Source organism: Asterias amurensis, chromosome 1 (genome assembly GCF_032118995.1).
Source record: "Asterias amurensis chromosome 1, ASM3211899v1".
In the NCBI taxonomy this organism is placed as follows: Eukaryota; Metazoa; Echinodermata; class Asteroidea; order Forcipulatida; family Asteriidae; genus Asterias; species Asterias amurensis.
The window spans coordinates 11,815,509-11,834,712 of NC_092648.1; the positions used below are offsets into that span (position 1 = coordinate 11,815,509).

The 19,204-nt window shown below is 37.6% G+C and overlaps 1 protein-coding gene across 1 annotated transcript in view; it reads left to right on the forward strand.

Moving 5' to 3' along the window:
- LOC139945716 (uncharacterized) overlaps positions 1 to 19,204 on the forward strand; it is a 40,724-nt gene that overhangs the window by 1,445 nt on the left and 20,075 nt on the right. The window contains exons 2-8 of the mRNA XM_071943077.1: positions 2,123 to 2,295; positions 2,587 to 2,799; positions 3,442 to 3,756; positions 4,652 to 4,821; positions 5,670 to 5,775; positions 9,265 to 9,440; positions 10,207 to 10,377. Coding sequence (XP_071799178.1) covers positions 2,123 to 2,295; positions 2,587 to 2,799; positions 3,442 to 3,756; positions 4,652 to 4,821; positions 5,670 to 5,775; positions 9,265 to 9,440; positions 10,207 to 10,377 — 1,324 coding nt within the window. The remainder of the gene's footprint in view (positions 1 to 2,122; positions 2,296 to 2,586; positions 2,800 to 3,441; positions 3,757 to 4,651; positions 4,822 to 5,669; positions 5,776 to 9,264; positions 9,441 to 10,206; positions 10,378 to 19,204) is intronic.

The following is a 19,204-nucleotide window of genomic DNA, read 5'->3' on the forward strand; positions in this document are numbered from 1 at the left end:
CGAAAATCAATCATTTTATAAATGTTTGAGTATAACCAACGACAGAAAACTTTATTCTCAGCATGATTAAGCCTGATGAAAATACAGACCGTGAGTAAACTGCATAGCTTCTGTCACCGGTGCAGCTTGCACAATTTCGCGATAAACGGGAATCAAAGTTGGGGACCGAAAACATATGAGGGTCGATAACGTATGACGCTACGATATTCATAAGAATGGAATGGATTATGTGTATCTTTTGGTTGCAAGTTGAGCAACTAATTTAGTGAGGATTGGATTAAATTTTGTGGAGTTCCATCAATCATCTGGGCCCAATTTCATGGCTCTGCTTACCGTACTTCTAGAAACTATAAAAGGCTCCCCCGTGAGCCATAGGTAGGGGTTTATTATTTTGGGCCTCCTTAATTTAACGCTATACGTTTTTCAAATCAGCGTTGATAGGTGAAAGTTTTTACGACCGTTAGCCAGCAATAACTGAAGTTTCTTTTGTACTACACTACCAAAACTTTCCCCACATACTCAATATACATTCATAATGCTTGCATTTCCTTTTTGTTGAGTGAAATTAAAAAACATCGTCAAAAAATGCAATTTTCTGCTCGATACTCACTGTTGTTTTTCTGTTGTTTTTCTGCCGCATCGCACGTTTTTTGACTTCCCAATATAGGTGCTCAACGCTTTATAAATCGGGCACCAGCCTACTACATGTAGATCGATGAACTGCCGAGCCGCGGTCGAGTCGGACTAAACCATTCTGTGAAAGGGATGTTACAAACCCGTGTGGCAGTGCGTGGGCGCATCATCGAAGTTGCGAGATAATAATTAAAGAAAAAACACCCTTGTCACACAAAGTTGTGTGCTCTCAGATGCTTGATTTTGAGACCTCAAATTCTAAACTTGAGGTCTCAAAATCAAGTTCGTGGAAAATTACTTCTTTCTCGAAAACTACGTTGCTTCAGAGGGAGCGGTTTCACACAATGTTTTATACTATCAACCTCTCCCCATTACTCATTACCAAGTAAGGTTTTAATATTTATACTAGTAATTATTTTGAGTAATTACCAATAGTGTCCACTGCCTTTAAGTTTAAAGGAACACGTTGCCTGGATCGGTCGAGTTGGTCTTTGAAAAGCGTTATAACGTTTTTTTTTTTATAAAATGCATATATGGGTAGAAAGATGTTGTAAAAGTAGAATACAATGATCCACACAAACATGCCTCGAAATTACACGGTTTTCCTTTTACCTCGTCGACTAACACCGTCGGCCATTTATGGGAGTCAAATTTTTTACTCCAATAAATGGCCGACCGTGTTAGTTGGAACAGTAAAAGGATAACCACGCAACTTCGAGTCAAACTTGTGTGGATCATTGTATTCTACTTTTAAAACATCTTTCCAACCAAATGCATTTTATAAAAAAGGGTTACAAACGCTTTTTATAGACCAACTTCGTCCGATCCAAGGCAACGTGTTCCTTTAAAAGAAAACTATTTTAAATTAAAAATAAAATTAATACTTCACTATTCAGTAGAAAGACACAAGGCAGCCAGCTTGCCTCAGGCCTGAGGTCCAGTGTGATATTATCACTGCCCTCAGGCCTGCAGTGCTGTGTAAATTTCAAGCCTTTCATTGTTAAGACTGCAAAATCACAAAAGTCTGAAGTTCTATTTGGAGAAATGAATGAAACAACTTCTTTTAATCTCACACAACCAAAATCTGATAAATGAAAACAGTGACGACTTTGATGATGGAATTGAGCTATAAAACAAAAACATCAAAGAATTGTGTATGTGGGTTCGCACAAAGTAAGGATACTGGTCTTTGACACACAATGTCTGAAGTACAGCAGCTCACTCACTGAACTGTTTATAGTACAGAACACACTGTGTATGCATAAATAGTATGTTTGTACCTGCAAACAACTGGTAGTATTGTGCTCCAGTTCTGAAAGATCTGCATTATTCATTCCAAGAAGCATTGGGGTGACCGCAACTTTTCTGTCAGACTATTAGGATCTGAAACAGTCTTCCTTTCATGTTCAACTTAGGCTACAACATACATAAGGCTCAAACCTCACCTGCTGCTGTCTGGCGCCATCCATGACAATTTTTTTCTTCATAGGAACCAAGTCATCAGAAGAGAGAGAGCTCTGCGGAGGGCCGCAGAACGCCGTGAACTTGATAAATCCACAGACGGTTCATTTGTCGACATCTACGCTGGGTCCAGTCCATCTGTAAATGAAGAGTTAAAAGATTGGTTATCTCCTTCTAAGCAACGTGATCGTTTACTCAGAGGTAGAATATGAATCATAAAAGAATTTGGTATTTACATGTAGAAATATTTACATGAAGAATTATTTTTAAAAAATAGTTAAAATGGCTCGTGCTGTTTTGACCCTAGAAGAGTCTTTCCCGAAGGCTTTAAAGGCTTTCTGGAAGGCTTCTGCTACTGCCAAAACCTCAAGCCATATACTATTTTTTGCATTTATATGATCGTTCCTATGGTTGGTAAGTTGATTGCAACAGCAAATTCTATTTTCTCAAGAATTGTTAGCGTTAAAACTTTGTATCTGATGATTTCACAAGGTGGTAAACCTCATCCAAAAGAAATAGAGCTACAGAAATTGAAGGAGGCCCTAGAACAATCTCCAAAGGCAGGCCAGGGTATTGACCAGAGGGACGGTGTAAGAGAGACGGATAGTCTACTGAGCTCGGAGGAGGAAGGTATGAGGTCGGAGGAGGGCGAAGAGGTTCAGGGGAGACAAGAGAGAAGACCCAAGAAGCCAAGGAAGACTAGAGGTAAATCAATCAATGGTCAATAATGGTTGGCTGAAAAGTTGACACTTTGTTCCTTTTGTTTGTTGTTTGTTTGTTTATTGGTTTTAATGATCTTCCCATTAAGGGAACTGGGCAAACTACCACAAGGGGATATAAACACCAAGCATACAAACATTGGTTTAACGTCTATGATTATGAATTGCACAAATTAGTAATTAGACGGTAATATTTATTCTAGTCATTGTGAAATCAGCGGTTAGCTACATGTACATGTAGGGGATACGAACCCACAACCTTGTGTTTGCAAGTCCTTCAGTCTAACCACTCGACCACGGTGACCTTAAAGGCAGGGTATACTTTTGGTAATTGTCAAAGACTGTTATCTTCTATTGGTGTATCCTCACATTTTTGGCTCAATGAGACATCTAATAGAATAGTGTGCTTTGACATGCCTGAGAAAGGCTTCATTCCTAAAGATTTTCTGTTAATCAAATTTGGGGGTAAAAAAATACCTCCTCCATAAAAACTACTCTTAAGAAACTGTTTGAATTATAACTCACAACAGGGCCCATACTCTAACAGAACATGCAACTTGAGATGATTATAATTGTGTAACTTAAGAAAATTAATATTATTGCATTTTGTTCTTCTTTTTGAATCCAGCTCGTGATGATTACAGCCTTGGCACCCATCCCAACTGGAACCCTAACTTCACCATGCCACCAGCAGGCGGTCCTTGGTACCCACCAGGAGTAATGTACCCATCCCCAGTCAACCCATGGGTTAGTCCGCACCGTGTGCCCCCAGATCCTCAGGGTCCATGGCTCAGTATGGGGCCAAGCTATGGACAGTATGCCCACAGTGAGCCCAACCTCTCAGCGGGTCCACCTCCTGTCAGAAGACACAGTGATGTGGGACAGGCTTTCTCAAATGTAGCACAGAGTCCAGAAGAGAAAAACTTGTCAACAGAAAGAACAGGTAATACATGTATACATGTAAAACTACTGTTGTTTTGAATATTTCATGTATGCAGTTCATAAGAGTTTGTTCTCTTTATTCAACCTCATTATTTAAATTTCAAGCATGAAAACATATAATACAAATAATTGCATTCTTTCCTTAAAGACACTGGACACTATTGGTAATCATGGTAATTGCCAAAGACCAGTCTTCTCACTTGGTGTATCTCAACATACATGCATAAAATAACAAAACTGTGTGTGAACATTTGGGCTCGATTGGTCGTCGGAGTTGCGAGATAACTATGAAAGAAAAAAACACCCTCCACACGAAGTTGTGTGCTTTCAAGATGCTTGATTTTGAGACCTTTAATTCTAAACTTGAGGTCTCGAAATCAAATTCGTGGAAAATAACTTCTTTCTCAAAAACTACGTCACTTCAGAGGGCGCCATTTCTCACAATGTTTTATACTATCAACCTCTCCCAATTACTTGTTACCAAGTGAGGTTTTATGCTGATAATTATTTTGAGTAATTACCAATAGTGTCCACTGCATTTAACTTTACTTATCATTTAAAATGTACCCAGTTTGTAACTTAAACTTGGGTGTGATCTCCGGTGTCACAGCAGTTAACATCTCAACATTTTGATCAGTATGCTCAGAATATTTTCAGGACAAAATGTAGCAAACATTGTGCTCCCGCATATTTTCCTTGGAGTTGTTTTTATACTTGTCTTACTCAGTTTATCTTCCCTCTTTATAGGCAGGCTTGTTCATACTTAAATCAATATTCAATGAGATACAACAGCTCACCTCTTTTACATCTTTGTACTTTAAGCCATAGTCCAAGAAATTTCTCCAGAGTTCTTCTCATAACAATGATTTGTGTTTTGTTGTTATTGTATGATACAGTTGCTTCACAAGCATCCCCCTCTAGTGCAGTGGAACAGCCCGTAGCGCAGAGTACCAGCACACCTGTTCGTATTGTAGTTGAGAGGGGCACCAATGCTAGGACTGACTTTGAAGAAGGGGTGCCGATACTGTTATCAGAGCTTGGCTCAACTAGAGACGTCAACAAAGAAGTAAGCCATTTGCTTAACAAATTATCATTTGCTTATGAATTTGTTTACTTTCAAGAAAAATGTTTTGCGAACTTGTTTATAAAGTTTGCACCAAACACACTAAAAATTGTTCCTTTTAAGTTATACTGACCTAAATAGCCCAACTGTATTGAATGATTATTGCACAATGCACAGCCAAACCAACCCTGCTTATTATTTCATGTATTTGGGAGTCTTATGAGGGTTTAGGGTGTTGACATCGTATGCTGAAGGATTTTGATCTGTCTCGGACGAAAACAATGTAATTTTTGATATAACATTTTGCAAGAGTTCTGAAGTGCCATATATAAATAATTAGGATTAAGCCTTTAAAATGCATATAATACAATTTTAAAATCTTGCTTTTATCTGCTTTTAAAGACTCTGGACACTATTGGTAATTGTCAAAGACCAGTCTTCACACTTGGTGTATCTCGACATATGCATAAAATAACAAACCTGTGAAAATTTGAGCTTAATTGATCGTCGAAGTTGCGAGATAATAGTGAAAGAAAAAACACCCTTGTCACACGAAGTTGTGTGCATTTAGATGGTTGATTTCGAGACCTCAAATTCTAAATCTGAGGTCTCAAAATCAAATTCATGGAAAATTACTTCTTTCTCGAAAACTATGTCACTTCAGAGGGAGCCGTTTCTCACAATGTTTAATATCATCAACCTCTCCCCATTACTCGTCACCAAGTAAGGTTTTATGCTAATAATTATTTTGAGTAATTACCAATAGTGTCCACTGCCTTTAACAATCTGTAATCAAACAAACTCTAAATCTAACAAACACAAATATTTTTGTTCTTTTTGTATTTTTCCAGTTGCAGGAGCGCTTGCTAGATACAGAGCAAGAGATTGACTCATTGAGACTGACTCAGAGTCTAACTGAAGCAACCCTTGAAGCAAGGATTGCAGCCAGAGCTGCAGGTAGGATAAACGTTGCTGTAGGTTGAGTCCCTTAAAGGGCCTATGTACTTTTTCCTAACAATGTCCTCAGATTTACATTAAACTTACACAGTTTGACAATAATGATAGTAGAAAGCTTCCCCTGAAATTGTATTTACTGAGGTGCTGTAGTTTTTGAGAAATGAGTAAAACAAATAATTTCAGTCTCAGTTTTAGCATGTAAAAATGTATTAACCAGTTATGCTATGTTTATGTTATAATATCATAACTGGTTAATGGGTTTTTACATACTAAAATAATTTTCGTCTCAGTGAAACAACAAATATTTTGTGAATTGTCTTACTCATTTCTCAAAAACTACAGAAACTTAGTTAGTAACATTTGAAAGGGAAGCTTTCCACTCTCATTATCTTCAAACCCTGTAAGTTTAATGTAAATCTGTAGACATTTTGAAAAAAGTACCCAAATCCTTTGACATTAAGCATGCTTTTTGTTTTGGTAGTTGACAAGAAGTTATATTGGGATCCCAAAGTAAATCTCAAACTGAAATAGCATTTACAGAGGGCTCTTGATTCTTATCCAGTCAAGAAATTTAGGCTAGTGGATTTTAGGATGAACTTCACTTGATATTGTTTGCAATTTTAGTTTGCTTTCTTAGCGTTTATTTGTTAGCGCAAAACAAAATGGGTAACTTTTAACTTGTGTTTTCATTCAGCATGTTCAGTGCATGAATCTATTATTTATGTGTTTATATGTGCTTTTTACATTCTTCTCTCCTTAGTAACTGCATAAATTGTTGCTAGTTTTTATCTGTTGATGTATCTAGAAAATGAATGAATTTGTTGTTGACTTTGAAATGATTTTTCCGCAGATTGTACTAATTCCTTCTCAATTAATGATCTGAAATATACTGATTGGACAACTTTTTGATTGTCGATTGATTGATTGATCTATTTATTGATGGCTTGACTGCTTTCTACATGTATTTTCTTATATCTTGATTGATTGATTATAACCCACATTTATCTCTCTTTGGCAGGAGTTGTTTCTGTATTATTTACAGTTATAAGTGCTCAATGGACTCTTCCCATGAAATATGTTAATTACATTCACGCATGCGTACAGACCCTGTTGGTTGGCAAACGCCATAAAGTTGTGCACTAAGCAGATGCGCATTTGCATCTGTGTCACGCACCCATTAGCCGTGTACAAAACAGCGCGATGTTCCCTCATTTTGCCAACCAAAACGTTAGTGCGCACGCGCTACGTGCAATTTACATATTTCATGGGAAGGGTCTATTCTGAGTAGTGATATCACATATTGAGTAGACTTGCATATACCACATGTCCCCACCCTTCTCCCTTCCTCCATTTGAATACACTGAAGCAGGATAAACATTGGTTACTAGTCCAGACTTATGTTACCTATTTTACATGTTTGGCATTACATTTTGACAAGACAGACTGACATTTGGGATGTTACCAAACAATAATCAAAATGGATTTATGATAATTGCTTTATGTGTATGCTACCAATGTTTTTCTTTGTCCTGGATTATAAAGCTTGTACTGTTTTTCTTGAATATCCTTTCAATATATATTATGATTTCTTGAGAGGGTTGCATTAATATATCACTATTTATACCCCAAAAAAATTAAATGTGTAAATCACAACAGCAACTGTTGTGATTTATGATTTTATTGTTTGATCTTAGACCAACCGAAAAACCTTGTGAAAACCTTTATTTGATTAGAATTTCCTTCAATATTTTATGACATGACTTTGATTATATCTTGCACATTATACCTTGCATTTTTCCTTGATGTGACTGCTTTTTGAAGTATGTATCTTGCATTTTTTTTTTGGACATGACTGATTTTGAAACATGTATCTTGCATTTCTCTTGAATGTGACTGATTTTGAAACATGTGTCTTGCATTTCTCTTGAATGTGACTCATTTTCAAATACGTGTCTTGCATTTCTCTTTGATGTGACTGATTTTGAAACATATATCTTGCATTATTCTTGAATGTGACTGATTTTCACATATGTATCTTGCATTTCTCTTGAATGTGACTGATTATAAAACATGTATCTTGCATTTCTCTTTGATGTGACAGAATATAAAACATGTATCTTGCATTTCTCTTGAATGTGACTGTTATGAAACATGTATCTTGCATTTCTCTTGAATGTGACTGATTTTAATACATTCATCTTGCATTTCTCTTGAATGTGACTGATTTTAATACATTCATCTTGCATTCCTCTTGAATGTGACTGATTTTGAAACATGTATCTTGCATTTCTCTTGAATGTGACTGATTTTAAAACATATCTTGCATTTCTTTTTGACGTGACTGATATTTGAAACATGTATCTTGCATTTCTCACTGATATGACTGATTTTGAAACATGTATCTTGCATTTCTCACTGATATGACTGATTTTGAAACATGTATCTTGCATTTCTCTTGAAAGTGGCTGATTCATTTCTTCTGGACAAGACTGATTTTGAAACATGCATCTTTCATTTTTCTTAGATGTGACTGATATTTGAAACATGTGTGTTGCATTTCTCTTGAATGTGACTGATTTTGAAACCAGTATCTTGCATTTCTCTTGAATGTGACTGATTTTCAAACATGTATGCCTATCTTGCATTTCTCTTGGACATGACTTGTATTCTGTTGTGTCTTGCATGCCCATTTTATTCTTGCATTGGTAATGATTGACTGGTGCAAAAAAACATACAATATCTCATAGCTACGTTCCATTATTTCTAATTTCTCTTTTTTGCTCATTTCTCTTATAACTCTTTTACTGTGCATTTTCCCTAAATTTATCTTGTGTTTTCATATTATTTGCAATGATTTGGATGCATTTACTTATTTTAATGTTCTGATCTGTATAGTATTTGTCATTTTCTGAATACTTTGCCATGCATTTTCCGCTTCTTCTTCATCATGTTTTTCATGTACCAAATGAGCATTGTGTATAAATTTTGTTCTAAATCATTTGATTTTAATATTGATATTGTTTTTAAATGTTTGATTTTGGTACCCTAGTTACAGTACATATTTGCTATGAAATGTTTTCTTGATCGAACTGGGCAAGCTTTTAGTATGTTCTTAACTACTTTAAGATTTTTCTAACATATTACATAAACCGCACAGTATTTTTCAAAAGTAATTATTAGGCAGTTAGTTAAAATACATATTTTAAGTACAGTTCTAGGTAGGCCTACACAAAGATTACGAAATTAAACCATGTCTAGGTAGGTTGTAGTTTATTTACTTTATTTGTACGCCTTACTTTTTCTTATGTGGTTTGTGTCATTCCCCTAATAAGTAGTAATGTGCTTTCGGCTTTATGTTTTATCTCACAGGGTGTTTGAAAAGTGTATCCATTTTTGATACAGTCAATTCTTGGACCACATAAGGAAAAGAAGGGTATTCCTACTAAGCAGATGCTAACATTCCCATTGTTTTCTTCATTCCCGATTCAGCTGTAGTAGAGGAGATCTACGCTGCGCAAAAGGATCGTGATGAAGCCATCATGGCTAGGCTGCGATTGGCTAATGAAGAGCGTGACGAGTCGATGACCAGGCTGCGCAGGATGGAGAACAAAGATGATTTTGATTCTGGTACAGATGTAGATGATGAGTTCGGGACTTCGGAAATGGTATGAGAAATCACCAAGTACAGATTAAATTTTTTTTTATTGTAAACCCTAAAGCCACGGTCTCATCAGACCCGCCTTGATGTAGCAAGGGGTCCACGTAGATATTTTGGGATTTTTAGGTGGCCCTCCTTAGGTGGCCCGCACCCTCTTATATTATTATACACGGCACACAACCTCTTATATTATTATACCCGGCAGAGACGTGGTACTTGCCACTATAACCCACACACTGCCCAAATGAGTGTTTCCCAAAAAAATGCATTTTCTATTCGGACCGGACGCGGGTAGAATTTGCCCACAAAGAAAAATTGTCGTGTAATATAATTGACTGCCCGATGTTTGTGGTATGCCTACGCCGAACGAATGAGACTTGGGCTAAAAATAATCCCACCCCTTTAAAGTGCAATTTTGTTTAATGTTTTGTTTGACTCTTTTAGACTTCACTAATAAACTGATTCTCCTTTATAAAGTGATCCACTAAGTGATCCTCTATGCAAAAGTAGTAGTCCCGGCCTATTTCCTACCTCCCAGGTAGTACTTAATTCCAAAATACATTGTATACTCTGCGAGACAAGTTCCCAAACTGTCAAAAACAAATCTAAAGAGCAAAGTAGTTTTTATAACTGCCAACTTTAATTATACATTCAATAAAACTACTGGAGAAAATAGTGTCACATTAAGTTAGCCTGGTTTAGTATGGTTATTTAGCCTAAATTCAGCACCTAATTTTTCTTATTCTATTTTGATTGTTTGTATTGATACACAGAGCATGAATGATCTTCTTGCGAGGCTGAGCATGGCAGATACTGGTCCGGAGATCTCTAAGTATGGTCAATCGATCTTGGGTCAGATCAGTAAAGTCAAGTCCAGCAAGGGTCGTATCGTAGCTGAGGAGATGAGGGCTATCATACAGGAGAGAGATGCTGCTCAGGCTAAGGTGAGTTCATATGGAGAGTCTTAAGTATTCTGCTTTGTATCAGGGCCATATGATGGCTGTATCTATCTTGCATAGACTGATAGTCTGCATAATAATAACCGTATTTATAACGCGCCTTTTGCCAAAGGATACAAAGGGCCAGGTATTATAACTGCAAGGAGTGGGGCGAATTTTTGAGATATAAGACCTGATCCTTAAGCACCATGTAATGGTTTACAAGGTGCTGTGGTGCAATATGCTGCCAATCCAGCCAGGAACACCAAGGCAAACCCCTTCTCTTTTCGATAAGTGCACTGGGTTCTTTAACATGCATTTACACAACACATGGGACCAACGGTTTTACATCCCATCCGAAGGACGAAGCATTGGTTATGTGTTTTGCTTAAGGACACAAGTGTCACGACTGGCGATTCGAACCCACACTCTGCTGATCAGAAACACCAGAGTTTGTATTCGGTGCTCTTAACCGCTCGGCCACGACACTCCCACGACATACCACTTCACTTAAGAAAGAAAAATTCATCATGTTCTCTCTGAAGCAGGTCCATCATGTTTTTTTGTACCATCACATCTACATGTACCTCCCGCTTCCCTTGATAGTGAAAGCTCGCGTCTTCTCTAAAGAAAATTGCACCATGTTCTCTCTGATGCAGGTCCATCATGTTTATCTTAGGTTGGTGTTTGTTGGTATTATACATGTATCTGCCTCCCACCTCCCTCATGTCCCTGATGAGTTTCCTTATGGAGTGCCTCTGTCTTCTCTATTTCTAGGAGAGAAATTCATCTAGAATTCTTTAAAGCATGTTTATTATGTCTGTATTGGGCTTTAGACACTTCATGGTATCAGATCTGCACCCCCACTTCCCTTGACAAATTGATAGGGAATGCTGATGTCTTTTAATAAAGAAAAACTGCACCCTCTTCTCTCTGATGCAGGTCATTTGTGCTTGTCCTAGGTTGGCAATTCTTGTTATCATTATATGCCTCCCACCTCCCTGATAAGGTTGCTAGGACTGCTTTGCTCTTCTCTAATTCTAGGAAAAAATGCATCCAGGAGTCTTTGAAGCAGGTTCATTAAGTCTGGTTTGAGGTGGCATATCTGCACCCCACTTCCCTTGATAGGGAATGCTGACGTCTTCTCTATGTAGAAAAGTGTGGCATGTCCTCTCTGATACAGGTCTATCATGTCTGTCTTTGGCCTTGGGTGCTACATGGTATCATCTGCCTCCCACCTCCCTGATGAGATTTCTAGGGACTGTTTCCGTCTTCTCTAATTCTAGGAGACAACTGCACTCCCGGGTCGAGGTTAAGGTGTTTTAAGGCAGTGGACACTATTGGTAATTACTCAAAATAATTATTATCATAAAACCTTACTTGGTAACAAGTAATGGGGAGAGGTTGATAGTATACAAATATTGACTGCTTCGAGTGCTATGGTTAAAACTATGACTCCCGAGGTGATTCCGGGAGCGTTCTATTTTCCCGAGGGGATCACCGAGGGAGTCATAGTTTAAACCATTGCACGAGTGAAAGCAGCCAATATTTGTTTTATAACACCCCAAACATTTCTAAATACTGTACTATTAAGTTACAGACCTGAATGCTACAATCCACAGACGACGCGAATACAGATTGCGAAAACTTTTACTGTGCTGCATGTAGTGTCATGTAATCTGAAATGGTTACAGACTATTAATTTATCATCCTCGTACACGCAACGGACGTCTGGGTACTGCATGCCGTGTGCTAGTCTTCGGACTAGCGCATGGCAAACCGACGCACTATCACACGGCCGTCGTCTAGCAAAACTAAGACAAGTCATGTGACGCGCTCTAAACCAATGAGCAGGCAGAATACTTGCAAGGGGTGTTATAATATAAAACATTGTGAGAAGCGGCTCCCTCTGAAGTGACATAGTTTTTGAGAAAGAAGTAATTTTCCATGAATTTGATTTCGAGACCTCAGATTTAGAATTTGAGGTATCTGAAAGCACACAAAATCAAGCATCTGAAAGCACACAACTTCGTGTGACCAGGGTGTTTTTTCTTTCATTATTATCTCGCAACTTCGACGACCAATTGAGCTAAAGTTTTCACAGATTTGTTATTTTATGCATATGTTGAGATACACCAATTACCAATAGTGTCCACTGTCTTTAAGGGAGAAGGAATGCACTCACTTCTTTTGATAGCGCCCTCTTTTGAACCAACTCCTCCAGTTCATTTTAACTTCCCATACAGGGACAGAGTTCCCTCTGACACTGTCCAAGTATTTACACTCTGTGAGTTGCCAGAAGTTCTAAGTAAATTAATATTAAATATTATTTCAAAGTATTTTAAAAGCAATTCTTAACACCCATTAAAAATTGCTGGCAAAAAAAAATGAAACGTTTGAATGCAAACAAGTACAATTTATTTTTGTTCAATAATCTCTGAAAACCAGTAATATCTGGAGAAGTATTTCTCCTGAAAGCTCCCTTCATGTTGATGCATAGCGCCCTCTACTGTTTAATTTTGGAGAATGTCATTTTTGTAGATTGGGTTGACAATGGCTGTATGGATTGCTGTTACTTATTAACTTGCCTCATATTAAGAGAGGGTTGCCTGTATTTGTCCAATCAATAAACTGGGAAAGAATTACAATTACTGGCACCAATATCCAGAGTTTTTGGGTGAATATTCGGACAAGTAATCATGTATTTGGTGTTTGCTCGGGTATTTGGGAATAACATGAAAACTGGGCCATCTGGTTGAACCCACGAATACCGGCATATTTATTATTTTTCAGGTGAATCACAGATAGGATTGAAAACAATGTTATTGCTAAGGTTTGTCTGTGCCTGTTGTTGAAGTAGAAATTCTCTTTTCACACAAGGGCATGTTGAGTTGTGTTGCAGAGAGATATGAACACTCATTGAACAGGCCTGTGTACATTCATAAGGCAGATGATATTCATAGGTTCATACAAATGTATCGCTCTCTGCAGGATTTCTCTAAAGTGTATTAAAAATAAAGAGTGAAGAAAGACCAGTTAATCTTATAAGCATAAATCAGCAACGTGTCGACAAAAACCAGCCTATAACACTAATTGCTTCAACTACTCTCTCACCAATTCACACAAAAAAACTATGTGTCTTCAGAGGGAGCCGTTTCTCAAAATGTTTAATACTATCAACAGCTCTCCATTGCTTGTTACCAAGTAAGTTTTTATGCTAACAATTACTTTGAGTAATTACCGGTAGTGTCCAGTGGCTTTAAGGCACATTGTAAAATCCTCCAAACTTTCTTAAGTTCTGGTCACCGCATATTTTATTTAAGCCATTCCCTCCATATGCCTCTCTTTAAACAAATTTATGTTATGAATAAAATAACAACATACTGCGAGCATAAAGTTTTGCAATTTGCACAGAGCAAACAGGGGCTGTGTGCATCTTTGTTAAATTGTTACTAAATACATGCATGATTTATTAGCGTTGAGAATTATGTGTTGAAATTACACCATGAATCTTTCATCACTGTGTACTGTTAAAGTTCATGATCTGGTTTCACAGGATGAGCTGAATTATTAATGAGGGTGATTATTGCAAGTACAGATATTTGACAGAAATATTTCATTGTGAAGATTTAGGGCTTTCTAAATTCTATGACAAAGGATGCCTATTGGTTTAGTATACAGAACACTATGTTATAACAACTCACTTTCAATAATTTATTGCATTTTTTGTTGCAACAGCTGGTCTTCTAAACATCATATCGCGGGGCCAAAATGTTCTCTCCATTTAAAAAAAAAAGTAATTTTACAACAAAATTCTCTGCCAATAAAAATTGTGCATTCTTGTGTTTTATGTTCATCGAGGCTATTTTTGAAATCGAGGTTGTTTGTGATCAAAAAGAAAATAACAGTTTAAGAAGAAAAAGATGAAAATGCATCAGATGTACATGTACGAAAAAAGCTCTCGAGATTACAAGTTTGGTAGTCTATTGAGAGAAAAAATCGGCATTAAACATTTTATTCTACATGTAGATCAGAGTTGGATTGCACAAATAATAATGGCTTCTTACAAAGCGAAGAAATCTGTCACTCAGTGATGCTCTCCAACATACAGTACTTTTCCTGTGAGGTATGTGGACCTACATTTTTTAAGTATGGTGTATGAGGCTTTTTTCTTAACACAGCACTATACGTAATGGGTTACAAGGTGCTGTGGCGCAATACATAGCCAATCAAACCAGGAACACTGTGGGGAACCCCTTCTCTTTAGGATAAGTGGACTGGGTTCTTTTACGTGCATTACACAACACACAGCACCTACGGCTTTATTTCCCCATACAAAGGATAAAGCATCATGGTAAAGTATCTTGCTCAAAGGCAGTGGACACTATTCGTAATTACTCAAAATAAATATATCATAAAACCTTACTTGATTAGGAGTAATGGGGAGAGGTTGATAGTATAAAACATTGTGAGAAACGGCTCCCTCTGAACTGACGAAGTTTTCGAGAAAGAAGTAATATTCCACGAATTTGATTTTGAGACCTCAAGTTTAGAATTTGAGGTCTCGAAATCAAGCATCATAAAGCATACAACTTCGTGTGACAAGGGTATTTTTTCTTTCATTATTATCTCGCAACTTTGACGACCGATTGAGCTAAAATTTTCACTGGTTTGTTATTTTACGCATATGTTGAGATACACCAACTGTGAAGACTAGTCTTTGACAATTACCAATAGTGTCCACTGTCTTTAATCAAGGGATGTCGCAAAACAAATAACGCGGAAAACAAATTCTGTCAAAGTATGGAGAAATGGTAATTTTGAGGACAAACGCAGTGTCAACTCTGGTGCCTGGTGTTCACAACTTAAACCCTAAAATGAATTTTTAATGCTTTGTGAAACAGAGGCCGGTTCTTTGCCTGTTTTCATAAGGGATTGACATTATTTTGTCCACAGTGTCTAAAATAAAGGCTAGAGTCTTACTGCTGTTGAATTGACAACTTCTCAATCTTTAAATTATACTGTCGTGCGCACAACTACATTATTTGTTTATAAATAATCATGAGGCCCTTCTGCAATCAGAGTTTATCTAAATTTGCAAAGGTGCTCTTGTAAATTTACTGCGAGTAATTCCACATAATGAATGTTGATAATTCCTGCTTCTGTTTGCCCATTCCCAACAGTTGGGCCACGGGTAGTATATATATGTACGTCACCGCAACCCCACAGTATCTTCAACAAATTTGCCAAGTCAAGCTGCTTAAAACATTGACATCCAATAAGTGTTAAACCAATGTAAATGGTGAAAGATCAAATTTACTCTTTGTCTGTCTGAAGTTTCAGCAAATGTATGGCTGTAATGACACACAGACAAATTGCTGTCTATGTATTCTGGTCAAGTACTCTATGGTAAATATGATAGTGGTATTTATCACAGCTTAACATGGCGTTGAATGTACTAGCGGAGGTTATAAATCATATCTTGATCCACAATGTACACATGGCTTTGACATCTGTAGCTGGAGTTACTGGTGGATCAGATTTTATATAAATTCATCTTCTGTGATCATTCCTTCTCACCTTCAGTCTAACAGAGACTTCCTGGGTGATGTTTAGTTCAAATAATATTTGTTGATTCCCTTCAAACAGGTCGCATCAATCAAACTCTGTTTATTTTGTTGAACTTGACGAAAAGATGAGAATTAATTGCCTTGTGGTAAAAGAGTGATCCTGTCTTTATGAATCGCCCCTTCTTTGTAAATATTACTGGTCTTGTTCTGAGCACTGTGTTGATCCTGAAAGTAATTCGTCACTGACCCAATGTAATAGTTCTTCCTTTATAAAGTTGGACCTCATCTCAGATACTAAACAAGACATAAGAAAAATCACCTTTTCCGCTTTGAGCACTGTCAAAGCTTTGTATGTAGGAGAGATCCAACTCTGAACAAGGTTGCTTTGATCATTGCCCTACCCAACAATCGTTAAGCATATTTCTTCAGCTTATTATCAGCAGATAACTGATCTTGTCATCAGCAGACTGCTGATCCTTTTATCAGCAGATTGCTGATCCTCTCATCAGCAGATTGCTGATCCTCTCATCAGCTGATTGCTGATCCTGTCATCAACAGATTGCTGATCCTGTCACCAACAGATTGCTGATCCTGTCATCAACAGATTGCTGATCCTGTCATCGGCTGATTGCTGATCCTGTCACCAACAGATTGCTGATCCTGTCATCAGCTGATTGCTGATCCTGTCATCAACAGATTACTGATTCTGTCATCAGATGATTGCTGATCCTTTCATCAACAGATTACTGATTCTGTCATCAACAGATTGCTGATCCTCTCATCAGCAGATTGCTGATCATGTCATCACTTGATTGCTGATCTTCTCATCAGTTGATTGCTGATCCTGTCATCAACAGATTACTGATTCTGTCATCAACAGATTGCTGATCCTCTCATCAGCAGATTGCTGATCATGTCATCACTTGATTGCTGATCTTCTCATCAGCTGATTGCTGATCCTGTCATCAACAGATTACTGATTCTGTCATCAACAGATTGCTGATCCTCTCATCAGCATATTGCTGATCATGTCATCACTTGATTGCTGATCTTCTCATCAGTTGATTGCTGATTCTGTCTTCAACAGAATGCTGATCCTGTCATCAGTTGATTGCTGATCCTTTCATCAACAGATTGCTGATTCTGTCATCAACAGATTGCTGATCCTGTCATCAGCTGATTGCTGATCCTGTCATCAGCTGATTTCTGATCCTGTCATCAAAAGATTACTGATTCTGTCAACAGATTACTGATCCTGTCATCAGTTGATTGCTGATCCTTTCATCAACAGATTGCTGATTCTGTCATCAAAAGATTACTGATCCTGTTATCAGTTGATTGCTGATCCTGTCATCACTTGATCTTCTCATCAGCTGATTGCTGAATCTGTCTTCATCAGAATGCTGAATGCTGGATCAACAAATTGCTGATCCTGTCATCAGCAGATTTACTAATCATGTCATCAACAGAATGCTGGTCATGTCATCAGCTGATTGCAAATTAGTGTTGTCACTATGTTTGTTGTGCAATCAGCACATGTCAGATTTAGGTACCATTACATGTCACTGTCAGTCATTGGTTTGTCAGTTGCAGCTACTCAACACTACAGGATCTTGGTGTTCTCATCAGCAGCGGGTTGTTGATTCTGGCAAAAATGAATTATTTATCAAGTTTCCACAAATGACTTTGAATCTTGATAAAAACAAATTCTGATTTTTTGTCTTGCTCTTCTTGTCAATGACAAACTATGTATCTTATCATTATATTCAGGCTGTACATTTATTTAACAGATCATAATTTTTATCATTTAAAATACTTTTAAAAGGGAATAAAAAAGATCCATGCTCAGTATGTTTACCCGATATATTTATGTGCTAAGTTTTTGTAATATGTTTTGACCCCGGACTTAACTTAAATTATTCCATTAATATTGAACAGACATGCATGTTAGTTAAATACAGGAATACAAACATGTTACCCTTTTGTGTGACATGAAATTGGATCTCTGGATTTGTGTTTAGTAATCGATAGTAGTCACTGTTAAAATATTGGTATGTCCTGTATGAAAATCTACAGTCAACACATACATAATGTATTTCTAACATGTGTAGACATGCCAGCAATGTGTTTTTCTTCAGAGGAATATAATAGATGTTAAATTTGCATCGGGGATAAAGAATATTAATTTTGGTTTTTACCCATACACCGATGTGTGTTAGCACTGTATACTCAGTACTTTCCCGAGTCCTGTGAAAAAATATCACAGGCATGTTACTCGGGTGGGATTTGAACCCACGACCCTTGCAATTCTAGAGCAGTGTCTTACCAACTAGACTACCGAGGTTGCCGGCAGCTAGAGGCAGTTCGAAACCTATGTTTTGGCAGCGGGTACCGCAACGATATAATAGATGTTAAATTTGCATCGGGGATAAAGAATATTAATTTTGGTTTTTACCCATACACCGATGTGTGTTAGCACTGTATACTCAGTACTTTCCCGAGTCCTGTGAAAAAATATCACAGGCATGTTACTCGGGTGGGATTCGAACCCACGACCCTTGCAATTCTAGAGCAGTGTCTTACCAACTAGACTACCGAGGTTGCCGGCAGCTAGAGGCAGTTCGAATCCTATGTTTTGGCAGCGGGTACCGCAACGATATAATAGATGTTAAATTTGCATCGGGGATAAAGAATCAGCCTCTAGCTGCCGGCAACCTCGGTAGTCTAGTTGGTAAGACACTGCTCTAGAATTGCAAGGGTCGTGGGTTCGAATCCCACCCGAGTAACATGCCTGTGATATTTTTTCACAGGACTCGGGAAAGTACTGAGTATACAGTGCTAACACACATCGGTGTATGGGTAAAAACCAAAATTAATATTCTTTATCCCCGATGCAAATTTAACATCTATTATATCGTTGCGGTACCCGCTGCCAAAACATAGGATTCGAACTGCCTCTAGCTGCCGGCAACCTCGGTAGTCTAGTTGGTAAGACACTGCTCTAGAATTGCAAGGGTCGTGGGTTCGAATCCCACCCGAGTAACATGCCTGTGATATTTTTTTCACAGGACTCGGGAAAGTACTGAGTATACAGTGCTAACACACATCGGTGTATGGGTAAAAACCAAAATTAATATTCAGAGGAATAGTTTGTTTTAATACCAGGAAGCACATGCCACCATTGAACATATTTGGCGCCCTCTTGTGGTCACTAATCGCCAAGCTTCCTTCCACTCTTGATTGTTTCATAATTGAACTACATC